This window comes from Caretta caretta, chromosome 6 (assembly GCF_965140235.1).
Source record: "Caretta caretta isolate rCarCar2 chromosome 6, rCarCar1.hap1, whole genome shotgun sequence".
NCBI lineage: Eukaryota > Metazoa > Chordata > Testudines > Cheloniidae > Caretta > Caretta caretta.
In genome coordinates this window covers 103434872-103460343 of record NC_134211.1, presented here as the reverse complement: position 1 = coordinate 103460343, position 25472 = coordinate 103434872, and the positions used below count along the sequence as shown (strand labels likewise).

The following is a 25472-nucleotide window of genomic DNA, read 5'->3' as shown; positions in this document are numbered from 1 at the left end:
GAAATCACTGCTTGTGATAGAGAATAATAATATTCCAAACATAGTATAAGTGTCTCACCCTCAGTCCATTCACAAGCCCACTTCAGCATTCACCGGATCTTACAAAACAATATTTGATAAGTAAAAGAATCAGAGGTAACACTAAACATGGCCTGGGCACCACTCTGGCTGTAAGAATAAATAATCCATACCAGACAAATGGAAAGTGAAAGGGAATGACGAATTTCCTTAACTGTTTGCAATGGTATTGGATTCTCAGTCCAGGGCCTCACAACCTCATCATAGCTCAGTAGTCAGAAACAGTAACATGAAAATTAAGAGGGTGCAGTCTTGTTTTCAAGGCTAGAAGGAAGTAATATGTCCCACCTTCCCTATTCAATAGGAACGTCAGCAAAACGTACTATGTCTAAGTCATTCTTCTGAGCAGTCCGCTTACTCCAAGGTTCACAACTGTACACTCCTTCATGTTTGTAGGACTAGTTCATCTATTGCTTTTACACAAATCCATGAACATAAGAGCAATCTTGTTCCGCAATGGGGGAGCTGCTGTTAAAGGTGAACCACATCTGAAGTTCACAAGCAGCCTATTCAACTATTAGAAAGACATCGAGCTACCTCACTCTTGCCAAGAAAGCATTTGAATCCCTGCTGTCCACCAGCATAGGTGCTCAATATTCAGAGTGACTATTCAACAAGGGAGGAGGCATTATTACAGACATCATGAAAATCTGGAGTACTTGTCATTTCCCCTCCTCACTGTGGGGATTTCCTAGGGCAGAGCCATTCCACCACACAGTCAGTACTCACAGCTGGAAAGAGTACACTTACTTAACAAAATAGCAGGCGTTGGTTCCATGGTAACAATAAGTTCTCTATTATCCTCCAGATGGATGTAGGGGATGTGTGTCTGGAAGGGTCATTCATATTTAATTCCTTCTTGTGCTATTGCCATCCTGTTTCTAAAACAAAAGATTTCATTTTCACAAGCTTGCACAGCTGAATTAAAAAGTAAGAGGCCTGGGTGTGATCCTCCTCTGCCTTATACCAGTCTTTCACAATCATCATTCCTGTGGCTTCAGTAAAGTTACACCTAGTTTACACGGGTGTAAACAATCAGAGGAAAATCAGGCCCAGGATCACTGGTCTTTTCAAAAATTATTATTCACGTTTTGCTTTTCTCCTACCTGAAAGTTTCTGTGTAATTGGAAAAACACACTTACATGTCATTCAGGCTAATTTTCCCTAGAAAAGAAGGTCCAAGTTATTCACAAAACCTCTAGTAATTTTTCAAAGGATTCTCAAGCAATTTGAAATGTAAAACTTTTGAATTCTCCCAATCATGTTTTTTTAAAGTATGGTCAACTCTCAGAGTTTCTGATGTATGGGACTCAGAACTAGTGGTTACAGTTTGACTTTTTTAGTATACATTGTGCAGAAACTCAATGCTGATATTTTTATACATACTGCACATTATACACACTAGCCCTTTAATGGTCAACAAGGTATTTCTCTCGCTTTCTACATTTGTATTTATTACATTAAAAATAGGTTGTTCTCATTGACTTCAGGTGGAGATGAATGGGCTAAGCACTTTTGAAAATCAGACCCTTGATCTCAAATTGGTGCCTCATCTGAAAATTTGACCTATTCTTTTAAGACAGGCTTCAATTTAACATAGGAAGATTAGTGAGGGACTTTCATCATGAACTGTAGGTAGCATATGAAGTGAGCCCCTTGCTAAAGGTCATGACATCTCTTTTGCACCCATTTTGAAAGAATGGATACTTCTCTCTTCCATTACTTTCACTTTGACTTTTGATTTGGGTATTGGCCATTCAAACTTTACATTGGTGTGTAACTTGTGGGGGAGGGATTGGTGAGAATTACATGGTAGAAGGAACTTCAAACCATTTGGCTATCTCCATGACCTCTTTATTTGGAACCCAGAAGCAAGGTATTTTCAATTTAAAAAAAGAAAAATTGTCATTGACTTTGTTGTTTCTTTTCACTTTCTTGACAAGAAAGAAGCTCACTGCTGGACTCCAAAATGAAAGCAGGGATTTGCCTTCTTCTCTTATGTGAAATGTGCACTGAATTAAGCACATCTCTTGGCAAGAATGGAAATCAAAAGAAAGATAAAGAGGAGAGTCTCTTGCAGAATCTTGAGACCGCAGAGCCATTTGAAGAGCAAGTCCCTCTAGAGTTCACTCTTTACAACCTCACTGAAAAGAACATGAATTTTGGATTCAATCTCTACAGGAAAATAGCACTGAAGCATGACAATAACGTGTTTTTCTCCCCGCTCTCTATGTCATTTGTGATGGCTGTCTTCATGCTCGCGGCTAAAGGGGAAACCTACAAGCAAATCGTTCAGGGTACAAACCTCCATCTTTTGCAGGGCAAACAGAATTTTCATCAGTTGCCAACTTTGTTTAAACAATTGAAAGATAACATCACAGAGAATGAAGAGCTTGTTCTGCAGAGAGGTAGTTTGTCTTTTGTTCAAAAGAACTTCAGACTGAAGGAGCCTTTCCTTAATCTATCCAAGCAGTACTTCGATATGGAATTCTTAAATGTGGATTTTCACAACTCCACCCATGCAAAAAATATCATAAATCAGAATATTAACAAGAAGACCAAAGGAAAAATCCCAAAGCTTTTTGAAGAATTTGACCAGCATGCTAAACTGGTTCTCGTGGATTACATTCTCTTTAAAGGTAACGATTGATTTTATACTGTAATATCATCATTTATAAAAAGACAACAGGCAAGACTCTGATCTCAGTTACTTTAGTGCAGCTCCAGAAAAACTCCACTGGGATCAACGTTGCTACTCTAGATTTGCAACTGAGCTCGGGATACGGTGCTGAACATTTGTGCATCAGGCAAGTCAGGTAAACCTGCCAGTGCTACTGAGTCCACTGCAAACTGGATCTGTACATATGTGAGATACCCATTATAATTGAGTCAGTAATTCAAATACAATGATAGTGGCTAGGGGCTTCTCCTTTGGGGAAAAGCATTTTCAAAGATACAGTATTTCCCCATGGTCCCCCATTAGATTTCCTTTTTTAAATTAATTTTTTAAAACCGTAAACGATTTTAGTGGTACTGAAAAGGGCCTTGAATGCTGCAGACCTCCATCCTCAGAACAGCCAGAACACAGACAGAGGCAGTGAAAACTTCCTCTCAGCACCATATTAACTTGTCTTAACCCTTTTCTGAAGGGTTCATCTTGAGGGCCGAGAAGGTTGTTCAATTTCCCTTGAATCCCTGGGCTCCCTGCTAATAAGCCATTATTGCGGTGCCCATTGTAATGATAGCTGTAACATGGGCATATGTACTCTAGACACTGGGCTGAGGGCACCAATTCATTTCTCATAGAGTGCATTGGTCAAGGCAACACAGAGTTTCCCCATTTCATACAAGAGTCTCTTTGATCAGGGAAAAGAACCACACCTAACCCACGAGAGGACCTTCCATGTATTGATCTGGTGCAACCAAAAGAAGTTATCAGAATCTGGAAGGCCCTTAGCTTGGCAGGAGAGGTGCAATCAAACTAGGAAAAATAAGCACAGCATGCCAAAGTTTATTTGCTAGGGCCACGTAGCAGCCCCAACTAGGCTGAGGAGAAGCAGACTCTTCAGAGACTTCCTACCCCCCGTAATGAGCCTGTCACACAACTGCCTGTCACACAACAAGGCTCCCTGATTACACAGCAAATTAGCTGTCCCAGGACCGGAGTTCAGCTCTTTTCTTTCAGTTTCACATAGCCAAAGGAGGCCAGCCTGGGCCCAGAGGCCCCAGCTGGAGTTTCCCCTGGAGCAACCAGTGATTTTTCAGTCCACCTTCAGGTCCCTGAAGTCATCGAATCCTCTTAGGGATGAAACTCCGATGGGAAACGTTATGATGGTGAGGATTGTGCAGGTCACGGGTATGCAGAGCTATCACATGATAAACTTTGGTCACTGCGAACCGGGGTCAGATCTGGAGCAGTAACTTCAACCTCTCCAGAATTCCAAGGCGTGCTGAAATATTACCTCTAACATTAAAATGCCGCAACCTGGCACATTTATAAGGGTGCATTTTATTGCAGTGTTTTCCCCAATAATGCTCCCCCAGGTCCTTTGAATGAGTGATGAAAAGGGCAGGGTATACATTAAAAATTTCCAATTCAAGACATTGTACTACTTGAAAAAGCTAAAATAATCCAAATAAGATTGTCCCTGGTGCCCGGAATATGCGTGAGAGAAGAGGAAGGATGAGTTTCCAGTTAAATAGCAGACCTAGACAAAACAAGGGGTTAGATTCTTGTCTAGGTCAAGGAGCACACAGCAATTATCTAATGCATCTCCACCACACACGGTGATTCTCTGCTGATGAACAGCTGGTGTAGAAGCTCCTGTGTCCCTCCCCCTGCAGTCAGTAGTCTCTGACTTCTAGTTGAGAAGGACCAGACTTTTCAAAGGAGGCCCCATGTAGCAAAAATAGTGATTGTCCACTCCCCTCAATCAGAGGGGAAGGGTGCCAGAAAAAGTTGGGTCAACTGATCAGGACAAAAGACAAGAGTGCAGGGACAAGAGTAGGGCAAAGGGGGAGCAGAGAATCCCAGACCATGCCCACTGCTCCAAGAAGAGATCAAGGAAAACACTGCCTAGGTGCATGCTTAAGTGAGGGAAGGAAAATGGCCCCACAGTGTGGTTTCCTTCCTCCTTGACATATAAATAGCCAGTTGGGACAATGCAAAGGGGAGGTTTCTGGGTTTAGTGGGGCCTTGGATCTGGTGCTGATTTCAGTGACACAGACAGAGAAAAGGAGGTGTGGCCAGGATAATGTCTCTATGCTGTCCCAATCCGCAGGAGTAGTTTCAGCCCCTTGGGGCCAGGAGAAACCATTTAACTCTGACTTGGGCTGGTGCCCATGGTCCCAGGATCATGAGAGTGAATGAAAAGCCTCTGGCTCAGTGTACAACTCTCTCATGAGGACAGCAGCATACAGAGAGTTCTCTCCTTCTGAAGAAAGAAAACAGATGCAAACTTAAAAGTAAAACAAAACAAAGAGGACCGAGCAGAATGCTCCATGGTGGAAGTTCAGAGATTTTTGCTGTCTGGTATGGGGGCTCATCTCACAATAGCTCAGAGCAAGGCATATTTTCCTTGAGATGGGGGAACAGCTGAGCAGCAGCAGTAAAATAAGCTAAAAGGAGATGCACCAAGAGTCCAATGTTATTGTACTGACAGCTTAGTAGCACTTACTGGGACATAGTCTGAGTCTGGTGTGTAATTCTGTTTCCTTTATTTGAAGAATGCTAGTTAAGATGTAATGAAGCCCACCCAAGATACAGAGATAATAAATAGATTGGCTAGGCTTACGTGTGAGTAGAGATACCCTGATAATTTACTAATGAGTGAGGTATTAAAAAACCTAGACAGAGTAACAACACTGGGACACTGAGTTTGGGGAAAAGACAGTTAGAAGACAACCTGTTACTAAAAGAAATGCAGTGGAGAAAGCCTGAAAAAGTGCTATGATTTACAGCAAACTCCAAAAAAAGGTCAGGCTTTGACTGCTTTCTAGCAGTAGCAAATTCAGGGATGAATGCCCATGAGGGAGAAGTTTGTCAGAAGCTCCTGTGAGTTCGTGTGGATTTGTTGGCAGAGTCCATGTCTAAGAACAGCACACTGGATAATTTAGGCTTCAGCAGATAGCAATCAGCACCATGAATTAAATTCTTTAAGTGAATTAACCAGTGCAGAGCATGGCACATAGGTATAATATACCTATAAGGCAAGTACTGTTTACAGTAGCCAACACTTCCACATGGACAACAAGGCTAATTCCAGGTAGAGAATAGTGTAGTAGTCTAGCCTTGAGATGACAAAAGCAGGAACATAAGAATATAAGGTTGACCAAACTGGGTCAGACCAAAGGTCCATCTAGCCCAGTATCCTGTCTTCCAAAGTGGCCAATGCCAGGTGCCCCATAGGGAATGAAGTGAGCCAACCCCTGTTGCCCATAGATAATCATGACGAGCTCTGCATTTTGAAAATAAAAGATTTTGTCAAGTGTAAAGGTGAAAGAAGGTGTTTTTGGCCACCACTGCTAATTTGGAAGCCGTAAGTAGAGATGAATCCAAATACGACTCAGATGGACAACCTCTAAAAAATCATCCTGCAGATGCCTTCATCATTTCTGCCAATTCCCCATCAGCAATCAACCATCTTTTATCAACAGGCATCACTTGTGTTTTATCTTGACTGAACCCAACCCAGCTGGATTTCATCCAGATCCCTTTCTCTACCAGAAATTGAGACAGGAAAGAAATGGTTCTGTCTAGACTTGGTAGAAAGGAAATGCAGGCCTTAGTATCATCAACATATATGGTGTCCGTCCATAGCACTCATAAGGGAGGCAACCCACTGTTGATGCTCAATGAATGAGAATATATGGGAGGTATCACTTTAAAAAGAGAGTACTGAATAGGTGGAACAGACTTCTAGCAGAGGTGGCAGAGTCAAGTGGCATTTCTGCAAAAAATGGATGATTATATGGTATTCAATACATTAAAGGAATATTTATTAGTTTGGAGCCTGGGGGTAATTGACCACCTGGACAAAGGGACAATGTTGTTGATCATGTTCCTTCCCCTCCATCCCTCGTGAGCCTAGACCTGTTTATTTTGTGTGGTTTTGCTGTCCTGTGCTATAAAAGTTTTGAAGTATGTTTGCTAAAGATATCATAGCTGTCATCCAGCCATCCTATGCACAAAGGGTCCCAAAGCCTACATGACCAGATAGCAACAGATACAATTGGATAATATTTTTAAGGACTTCAGAACTGTTACCATGAGCAAGTGTGAGTGTGAATAATTATTTTCTTTCTTTCTTTTCTAAGGCAAATGGTTGCACCCATTTAATACAAGGTTCACAGAACTGGAGACTTTCTATATAGACAAGTATAGGAACGTACAGGTGCCCATGATGTTTAAATCAGACATGGTTGCCTCAACTTTGGATAAGAATTTACAATGCATTGTGCTAAAACTTCCCTACAGAGGGAGTGCACACATGCTTATTGCCATGCCGGAAAAGGAGGGAGACTACGCTTCACTTGAAGACCACATAACAGCAGAGCTTGTGGAATCGTGGCTTAGAAACATGAAGACCAGGTATAGCTTCATACTGACATCCTGATGATACTAACATATTTCATATTTACTGAGGTAAAAGAAACCCACTTACGTGCTGGTTTCTCTGTGGAGAGGCATCCTCACAAAGGCAAGGTCTTTCTAAATCCCCCAAAACAGAACCTTTGTGCATAAGAGTGGTGTAGGGTTCTCACCTGAAGCCTTCATTTAAGACTAATTCATCTCCTCTATCCCACTAAGAAATGTACGTCTTACAGAGCACAGTCCAGCCTTTCCAAGCCCAAACATCAGGTCCTAACTGTGGTCTTCAATTTGGCACTTCCAGCCGAAATAGCATGGCTAACCACTGTGTGCAGCCTACTCATTAAGGGATTTCCTACTTGGGCAATGAAGCGTAAATCCAAATATATTAAATAGGGTGAGCTATAAAAATGTAAAATAAATTAATCTCTTCATTTGAAATGTGATTCAGTAGGTGACACTCCTTCCCCTGGTTCAGTATTGAATTAATCAATGCCTCATCATAGAAGTGGGGATACTGTGCTGCAGGAAACTAGAGGTTCTGACCCCTTGTGGCCCTGACATTTTTCATAAGAGAGAAAACATTAGCCCTGCTGTCTTTCCCAAGTTGTTACACAGGGATTTACATTCTGCCTACCTAGCTTCCCCTACATTTCAATTATTCTTCACTTCCTGCCCTAAACTGTTGCATAGCATGTTGTGCACTACTGAATTTGATCCCAGAGCTGGTTGCATTTCAGTATTAGTTGAAGTGACTATTATATATCTCTTGTCTGCCTCATACAAGTGAGAGACAAGGTGGGTGAGGTAATATCTTTTACTGGACAACCCCTGCTGGTGAGAGAGACAAGCTTTTGAGAGCTTCACAGAGCTCTTCTTCAGGTATCAAGTACTTGGAGGCAAACGTGGAACTCAAACTGACGTTCACTGCTACTGAAAAAGTCAGTTCGAGTCCCATGTTTACCTCCAAGTGCTTGAGACTGGAAGAAGAGCTCCATGTATCTTGAAAGCTTGTCTCTCCCACCAACAGAAGTTAGTCCGGTAAAAGATATTGCCTTAACCACCCTGTCTCTCTCATATCCTGGGAGCAATATGGCTACACCTTATGAAAAATGTCAGGGCTCTGCATCATACAAGTGAGGAGGTTTCACTATTTTTTATAGGGAACTTTTAGATCCTCTGATGAAAGGTGTAATGAAATGCAAAATATTACTGAACGACCCTTCTAATAATAATTACTGAGTATATTCTAGGATAATGAGACAAGCAAAATTCATGGAGAAAAATCAAGCCTGTGATAAGGACATTTTTCTTGTTCCAAAATTAGGACTTTGTCATTTTTTTCACTGTATTACCAGTATTTATGTTTTTACAGAAAAATGGACATTTTCTTTCCAAAGTTCAAATTAGACCAGAAATACCAGATGCATGAACTGCTTCGTATTCTGGGAATCCAAAATCTCTTCACAAAGAGGGCAGACCTGAGTCAACTCACAGATCAAAGATTTGTAAAAGTATCAAAGGTAAGACTTATAAGCTGCTTCTTGTTATTTATTTTTTGTATTATATTAGTGCCTAGAGGGCACGGCCAAGATCAGGACCTGGTTGTGTTAGGTATTGTACAAATACATCATGGAAAATAGTTCCTGCCTCAAAGAGCTCAAAAAGGATCAGGTGACTTGCTGAAGGTCTCAGAGCAGAGCCAGGAATAGAACCCAGGACTCCTGACTGTCACTCCAGTAACAGCCATATTTTGGCTTCTCTTGCACAAAGCTGTAGGGAGAAGCAGTGGGAGAGGAAGTTCAGAGTATTGCTGGGCATCATCTTTTACAAGAAACATTTTTTCAGAAAAATGTACAGATTTGGTGACACTAAAACCTTTCACAAATTTCTGTCAATTCCACCAAATTGTTCTAGTTAAAAAAAAAAATCAGAAAAATATCAAAACAGTTTGCTCCATCATTTTCAAAAGAAAAGTGTTTACCGTTCAAAACAATTTTTAGTTTTGAAATTTCCTGTAATGGTACTTAAGAATCAGAAACTTTAAAAAGTGGTGAACATTTTAAAAAGGGTTCTTTAGACCCAAAACAAAATTATTTTTGGCTTTGTGCGTCACCAAATTTTCGTTCTCAAGTTGACCCAAAACAGGTTTTTTCTTTGTTATTTTTTAGAATTGCTAGCAAACTGACAAGTCCATTATTCGCCCAGCTCTGGTTCAGAAACTTCCCCCACCTCTTCTGTACACCTGTGCAGAGAACCACCACAATCCAACACCATCCAGCAGTAAGAGACATGCCAAAGAGGACAAAACATGAACATGGCCCTACCCCATTCCATACCAAACAGACCACTGTGATTCTCATATGTTGCACCCTTTTAAAGAGCATAGTAGTTGCCTTGCCAAATTTATAAATGTAAAAGTATTTGAACTATGACAGCTTTGTAAGCGGACCTTAATCAGAAAGGTTATTTCATATCCCAAGAGTAAAAATACAAAAGATAAAATAGAAGATGTTTAGTTTATGGGCTATTACACCATTTAATGTGTGTAAATCAGGTTGAGAATCTGTGGCATACTCTCCCCTTGTGCAGATACCAGGAAAAATGGCATAATCCAGCATTAACTGGCTAATAATTCTATTATAAAACAATCTAATTTTAATAGCATCTGTTAACTGATTTTAAAAGCAATTTATGCACCAGCTGGCATAGGGCCATTGCAGCATTTTATTGAATGTTACCATGTGAGTTACATTAGTTCAGAAACAGATTTACGACCCTGAACACAGTGAGCAGAGTTTGGTATTGGTGATGTTAACATCTTTAATTGTCTTTATGTCCGAGACCATAAACTAACCATGAATCTTGCAGACACAGGCTTAAGAATTGAGGAAATAGCTAGATGCATACACTACAGAAATAAAGGGGAAAGGGTCAGATCCTGCAAGATATTGAGTGTCCTTAATTCCCAGTGAGTTTTGAGGGAGTTGAGGGCTTGCAAACACCTCACAGGATTGTTTTGTATGGCTGTACTCATTAGTTCTGGGTTACTGTTTGCTTCAAGGAAATCTTCTCAAGATTATAAACATATAGCAATAAGACAAGACAGGTGCAATTACATAAAGGGAGATTTAGATTCAATATTAGGAAAAACTTGCTAACTATAAGGATAGTTAAGGACTGAAACAGGTTAAAAAGGGAAGTTGTGGAATCTCTGTCATTGGCGGTTTTTGAGAACAGCTTAGACAAATACCTGTCAGGGATGGTCTAGGTATACTTAATTGTGCTTCAGCATGGAGAAATGCACTAAATGACTTCTTGATGACTTTTGATCTCCCTTCGGGTCCTGTTTCTATGATTTTATAAGCACTTTCAGAATGCACAGTATTTAACCAAGTAAAGCTTTCAATGTTTGTGACTAACTAAACTTAATCACAAACAAGCTAATTAAAGAAACAAACAACCTGAACCACTAATAGACATTTGCCTGCATATTTATTCATGAAACACAGAATGCAGGGTCAGCAGGAATAGGAAGTGAAGGCTCATTCTATACATTCTGTTAGTTAACTGAAAAACAGATTCTGTGGTCTGGCCAACCTGGGCTATGCATGGATTTGGGTTATGGGAAGGAGTGGCTAGGAAAAGTGGTTTGAAGATCAAAGGTCCAGCCTTCATTTTTTTATAAGAAAGTTACCCTGCCAAATTATGCATACAGAAATTGTATAACTGCTTCTAGAAACAGGAAGCTTCTTAGGTATCCAGGAAGCTTCTTAGGCTCTGATCCTGCAACTGATAGGGTACAGATGGACTAGGGCAGCTGTGCAGTCACACTGGAGCCAATGGGGCTTTGTGTGAGTGCAGCCATCAATTGCAAGATCAGAACCACACTGTGACCCTCAGTCCCTTGGTCTGTATGTCAAAGGCCTGCCACTCATTAGCTGTTTGGAACTTTGATGACTGTTCTCCACATAAGGAGTCTCGTTTTTGGTGTTTATAATATTGTTCTCTTTGCATTATCAGATTATCCAAAGAGCAGTAATTGAAGTGGATGAGAAAGGAACTGAAGCAGCAGCTGTTAGTGGGTCAGAAATTACTGCATACTCAATGCCTCCTACCATTAAAGTTAACCAGCCATTCCTCTTTATGATTTACGAAGAAACTTTCAAAACATTGCTGTTCATGGGCAGAGTGGTTAATCCTACAGAACTGTGAATGAAGACAATAGTTTCTAGTCTATCTCCAGGATATTCCAAGTTTTATTTTTATTTTCTTAAAACTATTACATTGAATTAGTTAGAACTGAAAACTAGCTAGATATGAAAACAGATTCATTTCACATCTCAAATCAGCAGCATGTCCTACTAAATTATTTTTGTTAATGCCCAAGTGGCAAGATTATCTAGCTCAGGCAATAACTGTGACAAAATAGAGATTTATTCAAAAGATGCATGTTATTTTATGTATTTCCTAAACTACTCCTTCTGACAGCCATCTAACAGTAGGCTTAAGATTACTGATTGTATACTATAAAAATCAGTTCAAATATTTTATTCTGTGATCTAAACTAGATATTTCTGTATATGTGCAAATTCAATAAAATGTTTGAGTTAAAAGACGCTAATTTCTGTTTAATTTTGTGTTTAATTCCCCATTGTATAACAGATCCACCATTCTGCACATTTCACATTCACAGAAAAAACAGTTTCTTACAGAAAAATCATCAAAATGTAAACAAAAAATTTAAAGTGTATTTTAAAAATACTGACAATATTTACTTGTGGTCCAATAGGCTATACTATCAACTCCAAAATAACGTCTTGTAGAGCTACCATCATTAAAGGTTTCAAAAGCACGAAATTGAAAGTCCCAAATTCGACATTTTAATGATAGAATTCAGATATATTTTATTTAGAGATAAGCCTGAATGCAAACCTTGGATCCAAACATCCCAAAACATTTGGAAAGTTCACATCCAAACACTGCAGTTTGGCCTACTTTCTAACAATATTCTCTACTGCAATGAGAAGAATTAAGGGCCTGCTCCCACTGTCATCAATGGAAATTTTGCCATTTACTTCACTGGGAGCAGGGTCAAGTTTTAAGCATGGGATCTATAGACTCTGTTCTTAAGAATTTTATTTACTTCTTATTGTGGAGAAATAGCAAGCCTATAATTAAGGTCACAGCAGGGTTTTCAGTTCAGCGAGGTTATTCAGTTTTATCAAATGCATTTTAGCTTCTCAGGGCACACGAACGCAGTCTAATAAAAGCACATTTAAACTGGCCTTTTTACAAACGATAAAATATTTCCAAAAGATAACTTCAACAACAGCTGGGAAAGCTGACTCTTTCAGTTCTATTTTGCACCACCAAAACTGAGTCCCTGCTGAAGTACATTGCCATATTGTATCACCTAGATACCATGGTAATGTGCACATTATAAACTGATTAATCTAAAAGTTTTCTACATACCTAAAAAAGGTAGATTGCTGCCTTTAGTAAGAGACAGCAAGCTTCCGAAAGGGAAAATAACTCCATTCACAGACTAGAGGCACTGAAATAGTGAAAGGAAAAAAACATTTTAAAATGTCAGGTTTCAGAGGAACAGCCGTGTTAGTCTGTATTCGCAAAAAGAAAAGGAGTACTTGTGGCACCTTAGAGACTAACCAATTTATTTGAGATGAAGTGAGCTGTAGCTCACGAAAGCTCATGCTCAAATAAATTGGTTAGTCTCTAAGGTGCCACAAGTACTCCTTTTCATTTTAAAATATGTATTTCTGAGAGCTCAATGCAAAACAAGAAGCCCAGTGATTTCAATGGGACTAGTCAAGGAAGAAAGGACAGCAGTATCTCTCCTTCAACTAGTACATTTTAGTTGTATAATTACACTCTACCTGTGTGTGTGTGTAGAGCCACATGTGGCTTTTCTGGATTGCTTCATACAGCTCTCATGAAGTTAACAGATCCAAGTGGAACTCTTCTTCTTCATGTGGTCTTCCGGAAAGCTGCCCGAAGTACAACTGAGGTGTTTTCAAGATTACTCAGCTACTATGATGATGGGAGCCATAAAAGTACCTACATAGATGTAAACAGACAGATTCATCTACAGGCAGGCAGGCAGACACAGACAAGTCGATACACAAGGCCAGAAAGTGGGGATGGTGAAGGGGAGAGCCAGAGGGAAAACACTATCTTCCTGCCAAAGAGCCAGCAATGTGGACGAAAGGCGAGAGGGAAGAACATAGCCATCAGTCACGGAAAGCGACATAATAATCATGGCTCAACCATCTCCTGATATTTCTTTGTGATGTTTGTGTTGTTGCACCAATACCAACTGTTGATCATAGTGGAAAACTCAGAACAGACTTTTCAAAAAGAATCTGTAATTTACAAGAGCCTAACTCAGGCATTAGAACAAATACTGCAGACTTGAACCAATCATAGAGTTAAAGAAATGTATGGCTGGATCGGATCTCAACAAGTTATCAAGTCCAGCCCCCTGCACTGGGGCAGAACCAAGTAAATCTAGACCATCCCTAACATGTGTTTGTCCAACATGTTCTTAACACCTCCAGTGGTGGGGATTCCACAACCTCACTTGGAAACCGATTCCGGTGCCTAACTACCCTTATACACCTCTATCCCGATATAATGCTGTCCTTGGGAGCCAAAAAATCTTACCGCGTTATAGGTGAAACCGCGTTATATCAAACTTGCTTTGATCCACCGGAGCCCTGCTTTACCGCGTTATATCCGTATTCATGTTATATTGGGTCACCTTATATCGGGGTAGAGGTGTAGTTATAAAGTTTTCCTAATCTCTAACCAAATCTCCCTTGCTGCAGATTAAACCCATTGCTTCCAGTCCTACTTCAATGGACATGGAGAACAATTATCACAGTCCTCCTTATAACAGCCCTTAACATATTTGAGTTCACATCAGGTGCCCCCTCAGTCTTCTTTTCTCAAGACTAAATATGTCCACTTTTTTAAACCTTTCCTCACAGGTCGTTTTCTAAACATTTTATTGTTTTTGTTGTCCTCCTCTGGACTCTCTCCAATTTGTCCACATCTTTCCTAAGCTTTGCTGCCCACAACTGGACACAGGACTCCAGCTGATGCCTCACAAAACTTTATGACCACAGAGTCCAAACAATGCCAGTGAATAAAACAAACAAACAAACAAAAAAACAAAACAAAAAACCCCCATGACTAGGCTCACCAAAATTCAAATATACTATGAGGAGCTAACAAATCTATACATTGCAAGACGCTAATGCACATCTTCACAGTAGAGCAATAAAACTGGCTTCAGTGTCATTTAAAATACGTAACTTATATCGTTAAATGCTTTTATTTCTCTTCAATTATAAAATAAACATTGCAAAAAATAACTCTTTTTTCCAGAAACATGCAAGTACTGCATTATCCTAAGTTTTATTTTGAGTAAATTAATCATTCATTATTTCACATGGTAAAAACTAACCACACACACATGCATTCACAAATTAGATCATCTTTATCATACACCAATAGATTTAAAAAACAGATATTTTCTGATATCAATATAGTTATGCTGATTGCATTTTGAAATAGAGAAGCTGACAATAGCTTCATACAATATCTCTCAAGTATTGGCATAAATAGAACTTTTTAAATAGAACTGCATGTTTTTCACAGGCAAATTTTGATAGAAACATTAATACAAACAAATGTTGACAAAGCTAAAGCATGATAGCTTGGAATAACAGTTAATTAAAAACTAGATTCATCATTTTAAAATTATTAGGTAAAAGAAAATACAATCTGAAATACTAAAAATTAAACAATGTATTTATACAACAAAATTGTCCTATGAAACAAAAGAAATAATTCTGATATTGTTTGGAGGTATTCGCTCTTAACATTTTTGGAAAACTTGTAAAGGATTTGTATAAACTTGAGTTAGTACTTGTAGTGATACCACATCCCAATTCACAGCACAATCTTATTTCAGTTTATGCTTCAAGACAGCTTCTTAGTGGTACTCCTGGATTTTAGTTTAAATTTAGTTTGAAGAGTCTTTGAAAGGTGAAATTAGTATCTCGGTTAATCCCATATACAGAACAATTTCAGCTATATTTTTCTTCCATAACAAACCAATGTTAGGAACTGCTAAAACCCTAAATAAGTACATTTAAATAGGACACTTGCATCCTAAATCCAAGAATCTGAACTACAAAGGCATAATTGAAGAACAAAAACCCTATCTCTTTAGCTGCAGCAGTTAAAGCACATAGCTAAAGTTACATTTCATTAACACTTCACTACAACATTGGAATTCTGCAACCATTACATTATTTATATGGAGTTATTTTACAACTTAGGAATTTGCTTAAAAGATAGGTTTTAACATTGCAAGATGCACTAAGTCTCTCCTGTCCAGTCATCAGATTCCCCAGCTGTAGCTCCAACCATTGTTATCACAAAACCACTTTGCCTCCAGCAGTCTTTGGTGTGCTTCCTTTTCTGTCAGATGATCATCTAAGAGTTTGATTTTCTGTTTTTTCTTTATACAAAAGAAGAAACATATGTAAAAATATTGTTGATATATTCAAGCATTCAGTAATATCTTCATACTAAAGTGCCATTATATGAAGCGTATCTGAGAAGCTGGAACTACTTGGAAACACACCTTACAAAAAAAAAGTCAATTCACTCATAATTTAGGATATATTTCATAGTGTGGGGGTACTTTTCAAGTAAATCTGCTCAAGAAGGCTTAAGTTAGGTTGGTAAAATTTGTAACAACTCTAGGGAATGATATAGCTAGTGGTTAAAGGTCTCCTGGGTTTTATTTCTGGTTCTGCCACTGATTTCAACATGTGAATTGGCAAGTCACAATGTATCATTTCCTTTGTTTACCTGTCTGTAAAATACTACTTGCCAACTTCATAAAAGTGTTGTGAGGCTCAATTCATCAAATACATGTAAAGCCCAGAGATCTCTGGAAGAGCAACACTTAATTTCAGAGCTCTGTGCTAACAGAGATTCTTGGTACCCCATCATATCAAAAGGCATTTCTATCAAAGATATTTAGGACACTCTAATATATAGACACCCCTATATTCATTGCCCTCATTTTAGAAGAGGGGAAACAGGGCCCAAACCAACTCCAACTGTCACTGATTTTAATACTGCCATTAACTATAAATGGGAGTAGGATAACATTGATTATAAAGTTATGTAACCTGCTCAAGGCCATACAGAAAGTCAGTGGCAGGAAGGGGGCAGAAGTCAGGAGCTCCTGACTCCCAGCCTTGTGCTCAACCCACTAAACAGTGTTATTCCTCTGAAAGGATGATAGATACTATATCAAGTTATGTATGCAAACCAATATTATTATGGATTCATACACCAATATCTATGGTCTGGAAACTGGTTACTGAGATTTTTGTGAAATCCAGGCCCCCTTGACATCAATGAGAACTTTGCTATTGACTTCAATGGGCAAGGATTTCACCCCTGCTCTTTAGGAGCCTGATTCTAAACCACTGAAGTGAGTGCAAAATTCTCATTATCTGTTTGCCCATGTACTACATTAAAACAGATTTCTTAAATTGTCTCTCTGTCAGGCCAACATTTTTATTGAATCATCTATAGAGCACAGACAGATATTCACTTTCCTTCCTGTATTTGAATCAGTTATCCTGTTACATTAAAATAAGGAAAACACTTATGCTGAAAGAAAATGTATAAAATCCTCAAAAATGAGGGAATACATATATGAAAACAATAAAACTAATCATCATAATAGTATACGATTGGATTCTTATATCATTCCTAACATTTATGATTCATGTCAATATCTATTCTAGGATGACTCATAATCTAATATTGTCTATTCGCTAGTAACAATCAGATCTACACATGCTTTTCTCTGAAAATTGACTTAAGAGAGGTCTCTTGTGGGCTGAAGCATTTAATTGATGTTCTTTGGGATTCTTCCACACTCCAAAATATACATAAATTCAGAGCCTCTTATCTTCTGTGATTAAGACATCATAGATACAAAAGGAGGCATCTTCAGCACAATTCTCAACTCACGTAATTTCTTCTGCCTGAAAACTACCTAAGGGCCCAATCAAATCACACTAAAGTCAATAGGTGTCTTTCTACTAACTACTGTGAGAATTGGATAAGGATTTAAATTAGATTAATTTAAAATGTATAAATTATTCCAAGAATGAGATGGATCATTTTTCTCTGTGTTCATCTCTGATGTGGGCCCAAGAAGGAACTGATCTCCAACATAAGTTTGCAAACATACATTTGCTAATGTAAAGATTCCAATGAAAATTTCTGCACTCAAGTACCTCATGTGGATATTAGAAAGTCCCTTGAAGATTATGGCTCCATTTACAAATCATAAAAATGATTCACTCATATTTTTGATCATGCTACCAGTGAACTTCTATTCATTTGCCTCAGAGAGGTTTGTGAAACAGTTAAATATAGGTAATTATATCATAATTGATTGAAACAATATATTAATTTAAAATGAAAAATAAATTAAACAGAAACATATGCAGTTGTGATTTTTATCTTTAATCTATCGATACCTTGATCTTTCAGTTACATACATACACAAAAATAAAAACAGATAAGTAATTACACACAAAAACTATGTGAACAGAACATTATTAATGTTGCAAAGTCAACCACTCAAAAGTTGGGCACCCTTGTGTATATGTATTGAGAGAAAGTCTGATTACTTGATCATATACTATTTTTTTCATAGTACCCCTGCCTCATTCAGTGCACAGTATGGATGGTGCTCACTTAAGGAGAAGCTATTCAATATTTTATTTTATACTAGTTCAATGTGTGATCTCATGCCTTCATTACTGCACACTATTCAAACCCTGCTCTGAAGACTGAACTATTAATTTCCTCATGAGATTTGCTATGGCACTCTTCACTATAATATCTGAATGCTTCCCAAACATTAATTAATTATCTTCACAACCCCTCTTTAAGAAGAGAGAGTGCTGTTTTCCTCATTTTACAGATGGGGCACAGAGAGATTAAGGTAAAAAGTATCCACTAATTTTGGATGCCCAAGTTGAGACATCTAGCACTTACCATTACATAGCACTTTCTCTGTTCAAAGCATTGATTTCAGTTGCAGCAGTGAGTACACCACACTTTTTCAAATCAGACCCCAAGGGGTATGTCTAAACTGCAATAAGACACCCACAGCTGGCCTGTGCTAGCTGACTCGGGCTTGTCAGAGCGGGTGTTTAATTGCAGCATGAACATTCCGAATCAGGCCTGAGCTCTAGGATCCTCCCAACTCACAGTGTCCTAGAGCCCAGGCACCAGCCTGAGCCCAGATGTCTACACTGCAGTTAAACAGCCCCGCAACCAGAGCCCGATCTCTGGCACAGGCCAGCCGTGGGTTATTAATTACAGCGTAGACATACCAATAGTCTCAAGTCAGGCACCCAGAAAATGAGGAACACACAATTAGTGTCTGTGAAAAGTGTGATTGAAGAGACTTGCCTAGCATCACACAGGAACTCTATGGCAGAGGCAGGTATAGAATACAGTTTTCCAGGGCAGCATTCAACTACCTTAACTGCGAGACCCACTCTCTTCTCTTCCTGCAGTCCCCTACCTCATTTATAAAACCTTCCAGCTTGTACAACAAATGCGGCTAGGGTCCTATAAACAGCCTCCTTCACTGCACAAACCTGATTTACTCCCAGGGACAGGCAACCTTGATTCTGTCACTTCCTAATCTTTTCAGACCTTCACCTGCAACCTGAATAATGTTTTGAACATAGTTTTGTTTCTGTAATTTCCTAGGTTTTTTTAAAAAAACCCTGAAAAAACAGAAATTTCAACATGTGGCATCATGCTGACACCCATATGGGTCATCAGCAGACTCGCTCTTAGTTCAGGTGACCATACGCAGACCCAGCATGGCCCATAGCACCCCAGAACTGCAACTGCAAGGAAAAGTTCTACTCAGCCTTGGGCTAGAGCATGCCAAATGTGAATGGAATCTTTGGGACATTTAGTTGCTAAAAATCTAAAAAAAGTCTCCATAGAGCCTGTGGAAACTGTAATTTTTCAAAGGCTTGTAACTTGGCCAAATTTGAGCAGATTATCACAGGCAAGGAAAAAGGCACATCTCTGACACAAAGACCATGCCCCTTGTCCAATGTCAAGCCCCTTCTCCAACGCATAGGAGCACTAGAGTTTCAAAGAAAAAAGTGGCCAGAATTTTTTAACATGGACAAAACAATATATCTTCCTCTAATCTCTTTCTCTTAAAGAGCTGAACTATTTTAGCTGAAATTAAAATCAGCCTGAGGCACACAGCTACCATGGAAAATTTCAAGCCAAACAGTTAGTCTAGCAAAGTTGTGAGAAACTGAAATCAGGGTTTTATAATGCTAAGTGTCAGAAAACCTTAATAATAGGTGTTTCTACTAGCTCCACCTATAATAAACAAAAAACTTCACTGTGAAGCTGATAGGGTGCGTTGCTATACACACAGAGCATATTTAAGAAGCTTAACTTAACAGCTAGTAATTGTAGATGTTTGGTGTAGCAGTTGGTTGTGTTGGAAGGGGAGGCAGAATAAATGTCAGATTTTGGTGTGTGCTAATTGTGGTAATGATAGTGTGCGTTCTTGTGGATGGAGGAGTAGAGGATATATACTGTTAGATGGCTTTCCTTTTCTTTAATTTCCATGAATTTGTAGAAATATGTCAAATATAGCAATCCAAAAACTGCTTCACAATGAAGGGGTTTTTTTGTATGCATACACAAAAGTATGAATCATATAATACCACTTCCAATTAAGAAGATCATTATAATTTCAGGTAACAAAATGACTAGATAAGTAATTTTGTATTTGTAAACTAGAATGAAGACCTCTGAACTAGGAACACATATTTACACATAGCCAAAGTATCAGAGTATATGATTCGTTGAAAACCAACCATATGCAAGGGAATACTGATCAATACACTATTCCCAAAAATAGATAGCCACATTGGAAAGACACATTTAAGGAACAGTATGAAAGACTTGTTCAAAGGGGCACAATATAGTCCTAAAAATGCTTTTGAGAACCCAAATTTTCACACAGGCAATATTCCATACCCAAATATTTGTGTACATAAAAATCTGGAAATGGAAAATTGCATGTAAGAGATATGGACACACAAAAACAAACCCTGCAATTTTACAGACTATTCTGAGTTCCATTTGTGAATAGCTCCCTTAAGGTGCTCATAACTATAACCAATCACTTACAAGCTCATCTTTCGTGAATGACTGTCTTTAGTCCCATTGTTCTTTTGGTCAACTGAGTTAGCTGTATTACGGGAGGAAGTCGCTATGGGGGTGCTGGAAGAAAAGACAGCATTTCCACTAATATTGGTGGAACGAGTCCGGAATGAATCATCTGAAAGAAAGTAGTTGACAATTATACAGGGAATTAAGTCTGAATGAAACACAGCGACAACACATCTATCAGTAGGTTGAACAGGTGTTCCGACTGCAATATAGCATAAAATTGTCCTGTCTACAAAAAAACTTTGCTAATTTAAAGATTTTCACTAAAAAAAAATGGTCTGGCAAAGTACTGAAAAATAGCTGATAATCTATAAACTTTTTGAGAAGGTCTACAGAAAATGAACCAAATTTAATACATGAAATGTCTCTGATATAATATATGTCTAATAGGCAGCTTTTTAAAACTGGGTCTCCCTTTCTACATACAAAATTTATGAATGCAAATAATTGCAAGCACAATTTATGGCATCTAGATGTCTAACTACTATTTTTAAAAACACCAGTCAGGAATGTCCAAATTCATGTCTAAGAGTCTACTACTTAAAAAAATATATTTTTGCAAAATATGTTACACAGAAAAGCAACTGAAAATGAAAAAAGTATATTAAGAATTGGTCAATGCATAAATATGATCATATTTCTCTATTTACTGAGTGCTCGCTGTCTTTTCTGCTGGTTAATCCATAGGATCCTGTCATAAATATAAAGGGAAGGGTAAACCCCTTTAAAATCCCTCCTGGCCAGAGGAAAATTCCTCTCACCTGTAAAGGGTTAAGAAGCTAAAAGTAACCTCGCTGGCACCTGACCAAAATGACCAATGAGGAGACAAGATACTTTCAAAAGCTGGGAGGAGGGAGAGAAACAAAGGGTCTGTGTGTCTGTTGGTATGCTGCTTTGCCGGGGATAGAACAGGAATGGAGTCTTAGAACTTTTAGTAAGTAATCTAGCTAGGTATGTGTTAGATTATGATTTCTTTAAATGGCTGAGAAAAGAATTGTGCTGAATAGAATGACTATTTCTGTCTGTGTGTCTTTTTTGTAACTTAAGGTTTTGCCTAGAGGGATCCTCTATGTTTTGAATCTAATTACCCTGTAAGGTACTTACCATCCTGATTTTACAGGGGTGATTCCTTTACTCCTATTTACTTCTATTTCTATTAAAAGTCTTCTTGTAAGAAAACTGAATGCTTTTTCATTGTTCTCAGATCCAAGGGTTTGGGTCTGTGGTCACCTATGCAAATTGGTGAGGATTTTTACCAAACCTTTCCCAGGAAGTGGGGTGCAAGGGTTGGGAGGATTTTGGGGGGAAAGACGTGTCCAAACTACGTTTCCCAGTAAACCCAGTTAGAGTTTGGTGGTGGCAGTGGTTATTCCAAGGACAAAGGATAAAATTAATTTGTACCTTGGGGAAGTTTTAACCTAAGCTGGTAAAAGTAAGCTTAGGAGGTTTTCATGCAGGTCCCCACATCTGTACCCTAGAGTTCAGAGTGGGGGAGGAACCTTGACAGATCCCATCTCTAAATGCTTGCAAATTGCTAATCAACGTATATAAAAAAAAGTTTTAAAAATTCCAGAAGTACATCATTAACGATTTTGGAGAATGAAATCCTCTTGTTTAGACCATGTTCAGGATATAGAGTAGCAGTGCAAGATCACTGTCTTTGTTTAGTCCCACCTTGAAAAAGCAACACATCCTCTCATTGCCTTTGCATGCAAAAACTCCTCAAGTGGAAACAGAACCTGGGAACACCGCAGAAGAGCATATTTGAAAATGGTTAATAAATGAATTGGTGCTTTAAAAATGATTTTATTAGCATTTTAGACAGGATGGAGTCAAGCACCTCTAGGGGCAGGAAGGAAAAGTCAGAACTGATTACTTCTAATTAAATTTCAAAGGACCTCAGTGAAAATGGGCAACACAGACACCTTCTGAGGAACAAGGTGATCAAATCAAGGAAGAGCAGTTGGGTCAATATGAACCATCTTTATTTAGTATTTTTAAATTGTCCAATTAAAATGACTATCAGAGGGTAATCAGTCAGATTTGTGCCTGTTTGACTAGTAAGGGTATTGGAGCAGTCCTAGCTATATCTGATATAACATTTGTGACAGGAAATTCTACCTAGACAGAATTCCAGTGCTGCCAACTCTGAGGATTTTATCTCAAGTGTCACCATTTGGATTTTTTAAAAAGCAGCCAACAGCTGGAATCATGTTATTACTTGAGAATCTCATATTTGAATAAAAAAAGGAAGTTTAGAGCTGATGTTGCTGTAGAGAAAAGCTTGACAACATTAACCTAAAGTCTCCAACACCAGAAAACAAATAAAAAGAACTCTACAGTTATAATTTTTAATTCTTATGATTTTTTTTATGGTCTGACTCATGATTTTTGAATGCTTGGGGTTGGCAATTCTGGAATGCCTTCTGCAAGAGTTCTGCAAACCTATATTCAGAGAGTAAAATGAAGCAGGTTTAGTATATAGATGTCTCAAATGTTATGTGCCATTGACATTTTTAAACAGTCTAATGTTAACTACATTTAGGTGAACCATTTTTTATTTGTATAGCTTTTGTACTGTATAAGCATTTACCATTGGAAATATCTGTAATTGCTATTTTAAAAGATCTTCGGTTTGACCACAATATGACTCAAATTAACTCTTGTCCACTTGTCCGTAGCCAGAGTGAAATTTACGATTAATGTAGTAATGATCTTTAAAGATCATTCCATATCTGGAAACTAAACAAATTAAACTATGCAATCTAAAATAAAAAAGATACTTCAAATAATAGAAAACTAATCTTTCCGGGATTAACCTTGTTAACCATCATTTCTTTCTTTCCCTTGTCTACCAACTATGCAGCTTTCCATCACTGGCTTGTCTAATTCTCTAAGAAGTCACTTTGAGTTTTATCTTATGCTTCCCTTTATGCCTGGAACACCCTTCCAGAATTAATTTGTAAAGACCCTATACGATTTTACTTCAAATTCTTCCCAAGTCTCATTTGGGACTACAACAGAACAACAAACTGATAATGACTAGGGAGGTGGGCAGTAGGGATTATCGAAAATTTTTATTTTTTTTATTTTTTGACTTGCAACCGAATAGTTATCAGATGGCTAGTTTACATAACCAGGTGCTGCTATCAATGTTCCTCTCCTGCTCTTTTCATTTTGTCAAGTACAGTCCTATTTTTTTAAAGCAGAGTCTCTGTCTTTTAGTCGGTGTTGATACAGTAGTACAATGGAGCCCTGAACTTCTCCAGGGCCTCTAGGAGCTACTTTGATACATACAACACTTACCACTAAATGGTAGCATAGAACCCTTTCCCACTCCTGGTATAGAAGAAGTATATCCTGTTGCAGAACTTTTACTAGAAAAACAATTAGGTGATAAATTACCTATTACACATTAAACTAAAGTCACAAGCAGTGTTTCTGGGTCTTCAAATGTTTGCCATTTATAAGTCCAGATTTGTATTAAAATGGTATTTTTTCACCCAAATACAAAAAATTCACACATTTCCCAATTATAAGAAACTGCTGATTTAGGCCATTATTTAACAAGGTACGTAGGCATCAGTGGTGCAAGTAGAAATCATTTCTTGCCAGTACACTGCACTCATGGGAGGGACACAAAGGGGGGGGGCACGTGATCCCCCCATGTGATTCCTCCCCACCCCCAGCCCAGGGTCCCCGTGCTCTCCCCCACCCCCATGATACACATCCATTCCATGTTACCTGGAGGAGGTGCTCTTTCCTCCTCCCGCTGCGCTGGAGACTTCTTCTGAACAGATCCCAGACAGGAGGACTCAGGAGACGCAGATGCATGGAAGGGCTGGGGGCGGTACAGCTGTGCTGGAGGAGCTGTCAGCATGGGGCAACCCCACATTCTGCTCCTTTCGCCGCTGTGGTTCCTGGGAAATCAGGGCTCTCTGGAACCGCAGCAGCCAAAGGAGCAGAAGAACATGGGGCCGCCTGGTGGCCCCACGCTGGCAGCTCCTCCAACACGGCTGCTGTACCACCAGGAGCCCTGCCCCCAGCCCTTCCACGCAGCCACGTCTCTGGAGTCCTCCTGCCTGGGTCTGTACAGCAGCTCCGCCAGAGGACGGGGGTGGGGGAGTGGCGGCGGGGTTGGGGATGGTACAGCTGTGCCAGAGGAGCTGCCAGTGCGGGGCTGCCCAGTGGCACCACGTTCTGCCCCTTTCACCGCTGTGGTTCCCGGGATAACTCTGCATCTCAGGGCTCTCCCGAGAACCGCAGCGGTGGCCCCACGCCAGCAGCTCCTCTGGCGCGGCTGCTATACTGCCCCCAGCCCTGTCCTCCGGTGCGGCTGCTGTACAGACCCCAAGCCGGAGGTCTCAGGAGACGGAGCTGCGTAGAAGGGCTGGGGGCAGGCTCCTCCTGTGTTTCCGGTATGCCATACCAGCTATGAATATCTTACTGGTACGGCGTGCCAGAGCGTACTACCGTACTTGCACCACTGTTAGGCATGCACCTAACATTAAGCACATGAGCAGTCCTATTTACTCATGCTTAAAGTTAGGCATGCACTAAAGTATACTGCTGACCTAGTGCCTTAAGCATTTACTACATCTTCACAGAAGTCTGGCATGTTGTCCATGTAGGGGTGTGGCACAATAAAAGGAGTAAGGGTGTCTGCATAAAATGGATAACAACTGCTGCAAAAAGAGTATTCCTTGTGCCATTGTCCTGGATGGAAATAGCCAGATGGAAAATATATCCTGAAGTGTTTTGCAAATGAGAGCACAACATAAGAAAAGTGGTGTTATTTGGCCAAAAGCAGGTATGCTATAGGTACAAACCAGTATTAGGTGATAATGGATAATATACCTCATAGGTTATTCAGAGTTCTGAGATGGGACAGATTATGTCCTGCTTTGCACAACTATAAGATGGTTTAGGGTGTTATACCTTAGAATTC

At 39.2% G+C, this 25472-nt stretch overlaps 2 protein-coding genes across 5 annotated transcripts in view; one reads left to right on the top strand and one right to left on the bottom strand.

Moving 5' to 3' along the window:
- The first annotated feature begins 2026 nt into the window (after positions 1 to 2026).
- SERPINA10 (serpin family A member 10) lies at positions 2027 to 11787 on the top strand. Its single transcript, XM_048852213.2, has 4 exons — positions 2027 to 2717; positions 6895 to 7168; positions 8544 to 8691; positions 11192 to 11787. The coding sequence occupies exons 1-4, from the start codon at positions 2048 to 2050 to the stop codon at positions 11381 to 11383; spliced, it is 1284 nt and encodes a 427-aa protein (XP_048708170.1). The 5' UTR covers positions 2027 to 2047; the 3' UTR covers positions 11384 to 11787.
- Positions 11788 to 14589: 2802 nt separating this feature from the next.
- The window catches only part of PPP4R4 (protein phosphatase 4 regulatory subunit 4), a 136276-nt gene continuing 125393 nt past the window's right edge, over positions 14590 to 25472 (bottom strand). For all 4 annotated transcript variants that reach the window (XM_048852204.2, XM_048852207.2, XM_048852205.2 and 1 more), the window contains 3 exons: positions 23831 to 23901; positions 20483 to 20633; positions 14590 to 15719 (listed from right to left, as the gene is read on the bottom strand). In XM_048852204.2, the coding sequence (XP_048708161.1) occupies positions 15695 to 15719; positions 20483 to 20633; positions 23831 to 23901 (247 nt within the window). In that variant the 3' untranslated portion in view covers positions 14590 to 15694. The remainder of the gene's footprint in view (positions 15720 to 20482; positions 20634 to 23830; positions 23902 to 25472) is intronic.

Coding starts and splice junctions, on each gene's coding strand:
- SERPINA10 (XM_048852213.2), top strand. CDS start 2,048: ATGAAAGCAGGGATTTGCCTTCTTCTCTTATGTGAAATGTGCACTGAA. Junction 2,718..6,894: donor GGATTACATTCTCTTTAAAG/GTAACGATTGAT, acceptor TTCTTTTCTAAG/GCAAATGGTTGCACCCATTT. Junction 8,692..11,191: donor GATTTGTAAAAGTATCAAAG/GTAAGACTTATA, acceptor TTGCATTATCAG/ATTATCCAAAGAGCAGTAAT.